Source organism: Halichoeres trimaculatus, unplaced genomic scaffold, assembly GCF_033239565.1.
Source record: "Halichoeres trimaculatus isolate MK-OKI-2021-1 unplaced genomic scaffold, fHalTri1.1 fHalTri1_scaffold_22, whole genome shotgun sequence".
Classification (NCBI taxonomy): Eukaryota; Metazoa; Chordata; class Actinopteri; order Labriformes; family Labridae; genus Halichoeres; species Halichoeres trimaculatus.
Genome location: NW_027437200.1, coordinates 22,971,737 through 22,982,047, shown reverse-complemented (window position 1 = coordinate 22,982,047; position 10,311 = coordinate 22,971,737). Strand labels below are relative to the sequence as shown.

At 43.6% G+C, this 10,311-nt stretch overlaps 1 protein-coding gene across 2 annotated transcripts; it reads left to right on the top strand.

The window, feature by feature from the left end:
- Positions 1–1,206: 1,206 nt before the first annotated feature.
- On the top strand, positions 1,207–9,676 carry eno3 (enolase 3, (beta, muscle)). Of its 2 annotated transcripts, none has more exons than XM_074699028.1 (14): positions 1,207–1,341; positions 4,368–4,457; positions 5,373–5,468; positions 5,587–5,645; positions 5,734–5,803; positions 5,922–6,055; positions 6,149–6,265; positions 6,374–6,479; positions 7,544–7,741; positions 7,871–7,947; positions 8,123–8,247; positions 9,010–9,118; positions 9,213–9,271; positions 9,422–9,676. In XM_074699028.1, the coding sequence occupies exons 2-14, from the start codon at positions 4,373–4,375 to the stop codon at positions 9,489–9,491; spliced, it is 1,305 nt and encodes a 434-aa protein (XP_074555129.1). In that variant the 5' UTR covers positions 1,207–1,341; positions 4,368–4,372; the 3' UTR covers positions 9,492–9,676. The 2 variants fall into 2 exon arrangements, with proteins under 2 accessions (XP_074555129.1, XP_074555128.1); XM_074699027.1 differs by lacking the exon at positions 1,207–1,341 and adding an exon at positions 4,093–4,188.
- The last annotated feature ends 635 nt before the right edge of the window (positions 9,677–10,311 follow it).

Sequence of the window (10,311 nt, the reverse complement as noted above, 5' to 3'; positions counted from 1 at the left end):
GCCCCGCTCTTCCACGTCACTGAGAGCGGCGCCACGAGCTCCGAGTGCACAATGTTTAGAAAACAGCGTTTACTGTAACATTACAGGCTAAAACAACAGGCTAACTGCAGCTAAAGTTAGCATCCTGAAGCTAACACAGAGACAGGGGGGGACACTGAGGAAAAGCTCTTCCATCTGCTCCACAGCACACAGCATTTAAAATACTCACATTTCCAGGGTCCCAGGTTTGTTGGAGGATGGTTGGTAATGCGCCTGGATTCAGGACCAGTCTATTGGCTAGCCCTCTGTTGGACTGTCCAAAGTTGGAAAAGCAGTCGGCCGTGAAGTGACTAGCACACACATGCACAGTTTTACTGAGTGTAGCTGGAACATTTCCTGATAAATGAACTCTAGACACTTAGTCTGTCTTCTTCTGAGATGGGAAGCTGGAACATGGAGCTATGTGGCTGTTTACAGCCAAAAACAGAGCAGTGATGGCTCTTCAACTTTGGCATTCTGCTCCCTGCTGCTCCGGTGGACCAATCAGGTCAGACTTGCTCCTGATTGGTCAAAAAAGAGAATCGCTGATGTCAGCAAACCCCCAAAATCCAAACAGCTCGTTTTAGGTCAGGATTTAACATTCACAAGCTCTACTAAGAACAGGTTTGGTCATTAAATATCACATTTTGTGGGCTGGGAGGAAAGACAAAGACCCACAAATTTCACTAAAAGACTTAATAAAGTGAATTTTGCATAGAATGGGACCTTTAAGCTAAAATCAAATTTTGAATCTCAAGATGTCACAAAAAATTTCAAATCTGTATTTTTTGTCTTATATTCTTCATGTTATCCAAACCTAGCTGGTTGCTAACAAGGCTATAATTAAATGACTTTAAAGTAAGATAAATGTACCTTCAACCACTGCTGCGTATTCTTATGTTACTAATATGGTGAGTAGAAAAAAAGCCACACATTTATAGATGCTCCAAAACTATTTATTCAAAGAGGATGAGTTATTCCAAAACATGTCTGGACACGAGAGAAATCTGTCTCCTGAGGCGCTGGGTAAAACGCAACAACAAGCAGGTAAAAAACTACAAACTCTGAGCAAAAAATACAAACTCTAGCTTCAGGTTGCTGCTTTGTTGGTTTTTATCTGTTTTTTCTGTTTTCTGCAGCTCCTGTCCTTGCACACGCTCCCTGCCTCACCCCCTCCAGCCTCCTCCCCCTTCAAAGGGAGTGTCTATAAAAACTCTGCCATGGGACAGACGGACACTTTCCACGTCAGTGCGACAGTCAGACGGACGGACCGACAGACGGCCGAGGACGACACCCCCCTTCTTCTCTGAACACACAGCTGAGGTAAGCTGAGGAATGAGTGAGCCCCGCTTCGTCTCTCCCAGAGTGATATAACTCCTCTTCTTATTTTGAAAAGCAGCTTCCTGTTTCATCCCCACCCTGCAAAAAGAGTCTCTGCCTTCTTTGATTGCTCTTACTTTAAAGCTTACTTCAGTTTGTGCGACTGTTTGGAGTAAAGACTGAACCTTCTGTGAGAACTTGGTGTTTCTGTTTTGTGCTTTTGTCCAACGTTAAAGACAAAAATCTCCCGGGCTTTGACTTTGAGCTGCCTGAAGGTCAGTGTGCTGAACAAATGAAATGTGACAAACAACGGCAGGAGCTCAAAGTCCACACAGACAAAGAGACGCGGCGTGAGGAAAGGTCTAAACTCATGTGTGAGACTTTTCTGAGGTGAAATAAAACAAATCATCTGCACTGCACAACATTTTGACGTTAGCGCTCTGGATTTCACAAGAAAAGCCACCTTCAATACCCCGCTACATTCCTTCAGCAACATTTAATGCTATCATGTTGGTAATACTTCAAACAGAACAAACAGTGTTATTACAGAAATAGACTGAACAGCATTAGCATTAGCTTACTTGGAAGCAGATTGGTCAATTCCTAAAACGTTAGCAAGTTTAGCAACAATTATATAGACAGAAGCAGGAAGCAGAGGAAGTGTTAGCATTTACTTTTAGAGAAGTTTTCAAAATAACAGAAGTTTTAACACTTGTTATCTGGCAGAGGCAGAAGTGTTAGCGCTACCTTTAGCATCACATTCACAACAACCTGATTTTTTTTATTTCTAGACAGAACTGAAGCTGTGGGAGTCTCATGAGTGTTAGCAGTTGTAGCATGTTAAGATGCACAGAAGTTTTAGTGGTTAAAGTAGTAGCTATCACAAAGTGTTAGCCATCGTTTGAAAAACTTTAGCTGTACTCAAGCAAAAGTTTGGTAAGAAGTTTCAAAAGTAAAGGAAGCGTTAGCATGATTTTTCCAAGTAGCTTCAGTATAACCAGCAGCTTGAGAAGTTGCTAAATCTGAGCCTACAAATTTAAGCATGTTAGCGTTAGCTTAGAGTACTCTTTAAACTCTTAGTAGCAATATTTTACCATAAGTTTAAGGAGAAATACTTTTAACAGCAGATTTGGATTCCTAAGAGTTGCAGATCTGGATGTGGTTTACAAAGTTAGCTAAATGTTAGCAGCAATTAGCAAAGCTTTATTGGTAGTTTTAGATGTATGAGGTGTATTTGTAGTTTAAAAAATAAAAGTGAAGTAATGACAGTTTTAATACAAGCATGAACTGGAGTTGTCAAAGTATTAGCAATAGTTTTAGCATCAGTTTCAGTACGGCAACAACACCCTCTTTTCATTAGCATTAGCTTCAGTGCTGAAGTACAAACTGAAGTATAAAGCTCAGTAGTAGTTGTAGTTTTTTTTTTCTTTTGATGTAAGCCAAACTGCTAACACCAGTTAAGAAAGTAGTTAGCCATAGTTTCCCTAAAGCCAAAGTACAGGTAGTGCTAGCATCGTTAGCAAGAGTAGATAAAGTGGTACTTTTACAGGTATTTGGAGTGGGGGGGGCATGCTTCAGGTGTTTGTTAGCTGTGAGTTGTAGCTGAAATGTAAGCTATGGATATTAGCACAAATGTTAGCATAGCAGACAGATTCGTTTTTATCTTATCAGGTAGTGTCATCTTTTTGTACTTTGTGTGTGTGTGTGTGTGTGTGTGGGGGGGGGGGAGGGGGGGGGGCAGTGAAGTCTTTGTAAAGGCCATAATTGGGTTCAAGTTTGCTGTAACCTCTCAGCTGTTATTGTACATCACTGAGCACTGCTTACGTGCGCACTCACACACACACACACACACACTCACACACACACACACAGATATATGGTTACATAACACAGCCCCAGACATAAAGGACACTCTGTAGAAATCTGTTCAAACAGCTGTGTGAACAGTTGGACCCTGTGCTAACGTGCTAACACCGTCTGAACATCAGGAAAGTGTTGTTAGCAAAACAACCGCCTCACTGCAGATAATCAAACACTTGATGCTGAAACTTTTAAACATATTACATATATACTGAAGCTGCTTAAAATATGAGGCAATTCTACTTCTATATAGGAAGTTCTATTTGTTTAAATATGTATTAGCTACATATTTAAGCTAACACATATTTAAATAAGCTAGAATCTTTACCTTTAGCCATGTAGCTGTTATCCATGCTAACATGCTAGTGATGCTCCAGACACCCAGTAAAAATGAAGACCGAAAAACTTTGATGACAAGATTTTACTGCGTATGAAAATATTCAGTTTAATGTTAATTTGGAGCTAAATAAGGCTAATGAGAGTAATCAGCGATCTGATTGGTTGTCGTGCTTCACTGTGCAGACATCAAACAGCGAAGACAGGACAGGAGCAGACCTTCAGTTATCAGGGACTGAAGTGGCTCATATCAGCTCACAGTCACAAATACCTCTGTAAATGTCAAGATCAGCCATGAGCGGAGTGTGTGTGTGTATGTGTGTGCGTGTGAGAGTTTTCTGTAACGTTACACCAGCAGAGAGGAAGTCATGACCTCGGTGGAAAGGTCAGAGAAAAGGTCAGAGGGTTCACGCTGCAGACCTGCTGTATTAATAACTCTCCTTAGAGAAAGAGTGGACTCTTTGGGTCCAAACCCCCCTCCTCAGGGAGCAGAATGGTCTCTCCTTCTCCCTCATTGGTCCTGATAGCTGCCTTTTGTTGGTGCTGCTCTGTGATTGGCTGAAAAGGAGAGAATAGGCGGGATCTAATAGGGGTCAGAGCCTTCTGTCGGCTGCTATGGAGGCGTCATGGCGTTACACAGGATAAGTGCAGCAGGTCTGACACACACACACACACACACACACACACACACACACACACACACAAAATTTGATCTGATTTGATCCTGACATGAGCCTGTCAGAGGAGGATTTCCTCTTTTTTCCAGCGACAGTCAAGGACACACTCCTCTTCTGTCCCACATTCCTCAATCCGTGTCTCTCTGTCCCCCACAGTCAGGATGTCCATCACCAAGATCCACGCCAGAGAGATTCTGGACTCCAGAGGAAACCCCACAGTGGAGGTGGACCTGTGGACAGCCAAGGGTGAGACCCTCAGACTGACTGAAGGGATCAAAGACTGTTAGGGACAGGAAGTTGGAAAGAGTCTGAAATGATCTTGAAATTCTGACTTTGACTTTAGAGTTTGGAATTCTTCCTTTAAAAAGTAATTCTGACATTCATCTTGGAATTCTGACAATAACCTTGGAATTCCAGAAAGAATCTCAAAGTTATGAATTCTGACACTGATCTTTCTGTGACGTCAGAGTTCAGAACTCTGAATATGATGGAATTCTTACTTTGATCTTAGAGTTTGGAATTCTTCCTCTATAATAAGAATTCTGACATTCATCCTGGAATTCTGTCACTAACCTCAGAATTTTGACTTTGTTCTCAGAGTTTGGAATTTAAGCTTTAAAATAGAAACTTTTACAATGGTCTCGGAATTCCGACATTGATCTCAGAGATTTGAATTCTATCTTTGATTTTGGAAATCTGACATCGATCTCAGAGTTTGGAATCCTGACTTTGACCTTAGAGCTTGGAATTTTTCCTTAAAATTGGAATTCTGGCACGAAGCTCAGATCTTGGAATTCTAACATTGATCTTTCTGTGATGTCAGAGTTCAGAACTCTGAACATGATGGAATTCTTACTTTGATCTTAGAGGAATTTTTCCTTTATAATAAGAATTCTGACATTCGTATTGGAATTCTGACTGTGTTCTCAGAGTTTGGAATCTTGGCTTTAAAATAGAAGCTCTTAAAATGATCTCTGAATTCCGACATTGATTTGAGAGATTGGAATTCTGACTTTGATTTTAAAATTCTGTTTTTTTTTGGAATTTTCGGAATTCTGTCTTTGAACTCGTATCTTTTCTGCCACAGAAAACTTAGCTTTCCTGACGAAAATCTCTTTTCCCTCCCTGATCTCTCTGCGTTTCCATCCGTTCGTCCCTCAGGTCTCTTCAGAGCAGCCGTTCCTAGCGGAGCATCAACTGGAGTCCACGAGGCTCTGGAGCTCCGTGATGGAGACAAGAGCCGTTACCTGGGCAAAGGTAGGAGCGAGGCAGAGACCTGCTGGGGGCTCAGACCCCCTCAGACTCAAACAGGCTCAGGTACGAAGTGACGTGGCCTTCCTGTGCACACCTGTTCATGTTTGCGTGTCATCTGCAGGTACGACCAAGGCCGTGGATCACGTGAACAAGGACATCGCCCCCAAGCTGATCGAGAAGGTATGGTACGATCAGGTGGATCAAAAACTGAGTAGAGTCAGTGAGACAGGAAGCCCCCTGAGTCATCCACCTGTCTGTCTCTCCTCAGAACTTCAGCGTTGTCGAGCAGGAGAAGATCGACAACTTCATGCTGGAGCTGGACGGCACCGAGAACAAATGTGAGGATCAACCGGACTGTCTCTCTCTGACCCGTCTCTCTCTCTGACCTGTCTCTCCCTCTCTGACTCGTCTCTCTCTGACCCGTCTCCCTCTCTGACCCGTCTTTCTCTCTTTCAGCTCAGTTCGGTGCTAACGCCATCCTGGGCGTGTCTCTGGCCGTCTGCAAGGCCGGAGCAGCGGAGAAAGGAGTTCCTCTCTATCGCCACATCGCTGACCTCGCCGGACACAAAGAAGTCATCCTTCCTGTTCCTGTGAGTGGGCGTGGCGCTGTCTCTGACTCTGACCGGTAAACAGATCTCTGTGGTGACTCTTTGTCTTCTCGTCCTCTAACGCGTCCTCTGCAGGCCTTCAACGTCATCAATGGCGGCAGCCACGCAGGAAACAAACTGGCCATGCAGGAGTTCATGATCCTTCCTGTCGGAGCCGCAAACTTCCACGAGGCCATGAGGATCGGAGCCGAGGTGCAGCGGAGCGTTGACTGCCAGAGATCCTCTATTCAGGACAGATGGGTGCCTGTCTAACTCTGTGTGTGTGTGTGTGTGTGTGTGTGTGTGTGTGTGTGTGGTCAGGTCTACCACAACCTGAAGAATGTGATCAAGGCAAAATACGGAAAGGACGCCACCAACGTGGGAGATGAGGGAGGTTTCGCCCCCAACATTCTGGAGAACAATGAGGGTGAGACAGGCTCCTGTCTGTCTGTCTGTCTGTCTATCTGCCTGTCTGTCTGTCTGTCTGAAGCCAGTCATGAGATCTCAATATAAACTGTGTTTATAGGTTAATTTATACACTGACCTCTGAGCACCTCCACATTTATCCTTTCAAGAGATCCTCAAATGATGAGATGCTCCACTCTTTATTTTTATTCCTGTAACCAGTATAACCATTGTTTTACTTCTTTTTTTAGTTTATTCTTTTTTTTAATAATTTTGTTCTTTTTATTATTATTATCTATTTTATTATTTTTTTATCTAATTATTGTGTATTGTATTATTATTTAAATCATTTATTTTATTTTATTATTAAATTATTTTTATTATTAAATTATTTTTTATTTTATTATTATTTATTTAATTATTGTTTATTTTATTATTATTAATTATATTATGATTATTATTTTATCATTGTTTATTTTATTTTTGTTTTTTATTTTTTATTTTATCATTATTATTTTATTATTATTTATTTTATTACTTTTAATAAAAATACATTATTTCTATAATTTAAAAAAATATATTATTTTTACTTCTTTTTTTTACTTTAGTGAAATGTACTTTTTTGGGTTTGGGCAAAAAAAAATTAAGGTTTGACACAGTCAAAAAATGTTATCAAAAATCAGACATTTTTTTGACATCACTGAAAAAATTATGGTTGTATTTTTTTTTATCAGTTATAGTTAGATGTTGTATTTTTTACCCATGGACAGTGTTTGTATCTGCTGACTCCAGAGTAAGAAGTCTGACTACAAAACAAAAAGTAAATAAATAATAAAAGCAGAGTTTTCATTAAAAAGTTTCTGCCAGTGCTGCCATCTGCTGGTTGAATCCAGCCACTGCTCAAAGGGAGAAAGATGAAAATGGGCAATGAATGAAATGTTTCCTCTGCTACGTTTGTTTCTTTTCATTTTCCTGTTTTGGTTTCATCAGGAGATGGTTTTTGTAGTTTCCCGTGAACACTCGTTGTGGTTCGAGGTCGTTGTCGTCACAGGTTGTGTTCTTTATGTGCTGTCTCGCTCCCCACAGCTCTGGAGCTCCTGAAGTCTGCCATCGAGAAGGCCGGGTACCCCGACAAGATCATCATCGGTATGGACGTGGCCGCCTCCGAGTTCTTCCGCAGCGGGAAGTACGACCTGGACTTCAAGTCACCCGACGACCCCTCCAGACACATCAGCGGTGATCAGCTGGGAGACCTGTACCGCAGCTTCATCAAGAACTACCCCGGTAACCACACACACACACTTTATTCAGGTCTAAGTCTCTGTGAGGTCTCTGTGATCTGGCTGTGCTCCGTCTCTGCCAGCAGGGGGCGGTCTCACACTCTGACATGTCTCTCTCTCTACCTGTCTCCAGTCCAGTCCATCGAGGATCCCTTCGACCAGGACGACTGGGATAACTGGGCCAAGTTCACCGCCTCCACCGACATCCAGGTGAGACCGGCAGAGAGCAGACACCAACACCTGGACCAGGTCTTTATGGACCAGGTCTTTCTGGACCAGGTCTTTCTGGACCAGGTCTTTCTGGACCAGGTCTTTCTGGACCAGGTAGAATTAAAGGTTCCTGGAAGTTTCCTCAGAGTGACTCATCTGTTTCTGAACCAATCAGATCGTAGGAGACGACCTCACAGTGACCAATCCCAAGAGGATCCAGCAGGCCGTGGAGAAGAAGGCCTGTAACTGTCTGCTGCTCAAAGTCAACCAGATCGGCTCAGTGACCGAGTCCATCAAGGCGTAAGACACCTGTCTGTCTGTCTGTCTGTTTGTCTGCCTGTCTGTCTCTCTGCCTGTCTGTCTGTCTGTCTGTCTGTCTGTCTGTCTGTCTGCCTGTCACTCTGCCTGTATGTCTGTCTGTCACTGTGCCTGTCTGTCTGTCTGTCTGTCTGTCTGTCTGTCTGCCTGTCTGTCTGTCTGTCTGTCTGATTTTTCTGATCAGGCTGTTTGAGCAAAGACTAAACTCCACCTGTCTATCTCTCCTTCAACCTGTCTGCCGTCTATCCCTCTACTTGTCTGTCTCTCTCTCCCTTTACCTGTCCTCTCCACCTGTACCTGCCCTCAACCCCTGTACTTGTCTGTCTCTCATTCTACCTGTCTGTCTGTTCCACTATCTGTCTGTTTCTCTCTCCCTGTACCTGTATCCCTGTCTCTCTTCCTACCTGTCTTCCTCTCTCCTTCTACCTGTCTGTCTCTCTCGACCTGTCTTTGTCTTTTTGTTCCTGTCTGTCTCTTCCTCTACCTGTCTGTCTCTTCCTCTACCCGTCTGTCTCTTTCTACCTGTCTCTGTCTTCGTTTTCCTGTCTGTCTCTCCCTGTACTGTTCTCTAACTGTACCTGTCTGTCTAACCCCTGTACCTGTCTGTCCCCTCTCCACCTGTCTGTCTCCCCCACCACCTGTCTGTCTATCTCCCTCCACCTGTCTGTCTCTCCCTCTTTCTGTACTTGTCTCTCCCCCCCCCCCCCCCCCCGTCTGTCTCACCTCCCCCTGTCTGTCTCTCAGGTGTAAGCTGGCTCAGAGCAGCGGGTGGGGTGTGATGGTCAGCCATCGCTCTGGAGAGACTGAGGACACCTTCATCTCTGACCTGGTGGTCGGACTCTGCACCGGACAGGTAGGCAGACGGGTCTGAGAGTGAGACAGGTAAACCTCCTAATGGATCATAACACAGCTCTGTCTCACTGACCACCTGTCTGTCTCTCTCTCAGATTAAGACTGGCGCCCCCTGCAGGTCAGAACGTCTGGCTAAATACAACCAGCTGATGAGGTGAGAACTTCCTGTTTGTGCACAGATGTTCTTCAAAGTAAAAGCACATCCTTTAAATTTCAAAGTAAAAGCCTGTTTTTGTGTTGAGTCAAAGAGAGGAGCAGGTGTATGAACTCACCTGACCTTTGACCTCTGACCTCTGACCTGCAGGATCGAGGAGGAGCTCGGGGACAAAGCAAAGTTCGCCGGCAAAGATTACCGCCACCCCAAGATCAACTAAAGCTCCCTCCTGACTTCCTGTCTGCGTCGTCCTGACAACTGATCAGTGACCTCCTTGGCCCCTCCCACCCCCTTCAGCTGGGGTTGAGAGGTCAGAGGTCACGGCGGGTTCAACCCCGCCCTCCTAGCTATAATTCCATGAAAGATGTTTTCTACATAAAACACAATAAAGCTTAAAGAACACGACGAACGTCTGACGTCTGATTTTACAGCATTCAGAAACAAAAACACTTCAGCAGGAAGTAGATCTTTGCTCTGTGGTCACAGAGTTTTAAAGAACAAGAAGAAGAAGAGAGGTAGATCTAACTTATTGAATCACAACAGCTGGATGAAACAGAACAGAGTCAGCAGCCGGCTTCTTCTGGACGTCTTCAAGACAGAAAACTCTTATTTTGAAATTTTACCGTGAGGCTTTTCCTCTTTAGCACCAACATGTACACCTTTTCCCACACAGGTGGCAGCGGTGTGGTTTCTCTCCTGAGGGCCTTTAAAGACGAGGATGTTTATGGGGATTTATAATTCACCTGATGTTTTTCAAAGAACAGTTTTTGGTGACATAAAACTGCAGCTTCGTGTTGATGACGCCTAAATGTCTAAAAAAAATATACACTCACCGACCACTTTATTAGGCACACCTGTCCAACTGCTCGTTAACCAAATGTCTAATCAGCCAATCACATGGCAGCAACTCAATGCATTTATTCATGTAGACATGGTGAAGACGATCTGCTGCAGTTCAAAGTGAGCATCAGAACAGGAAAGAAAGGTGATTTAAGTGACTTTGAACGTGGCATGGTTGTTGGTCTTATTTCAGAAGTATT

What these genes read in the sequence shown, in the direction of transcription:
- eno3 (XM_074699027.1), top strand. Translation starts at nt 4,161, where the DNA reads ATGGCGTTACACAGGATAAGTGCAGCAG. An exon ending in GGACCTGTGGACAGCCAAGG is followed by an intron (nt 4,458 to 5,372) that starts GTGAGACCCTCA and finishes TTCGTCCCTCAG; the next exon opens with GTCTCTTCAGAGCAGCCGTT. An exon ending in CCGCCTCCACCGACATCCAG is followed by an intron (nt 7,948 to 8,122) that starts GTGAGACCGGCA and finishes TGAACCAATCAG; the next exon opens with ATCGTAGGAGACGACCTCAC.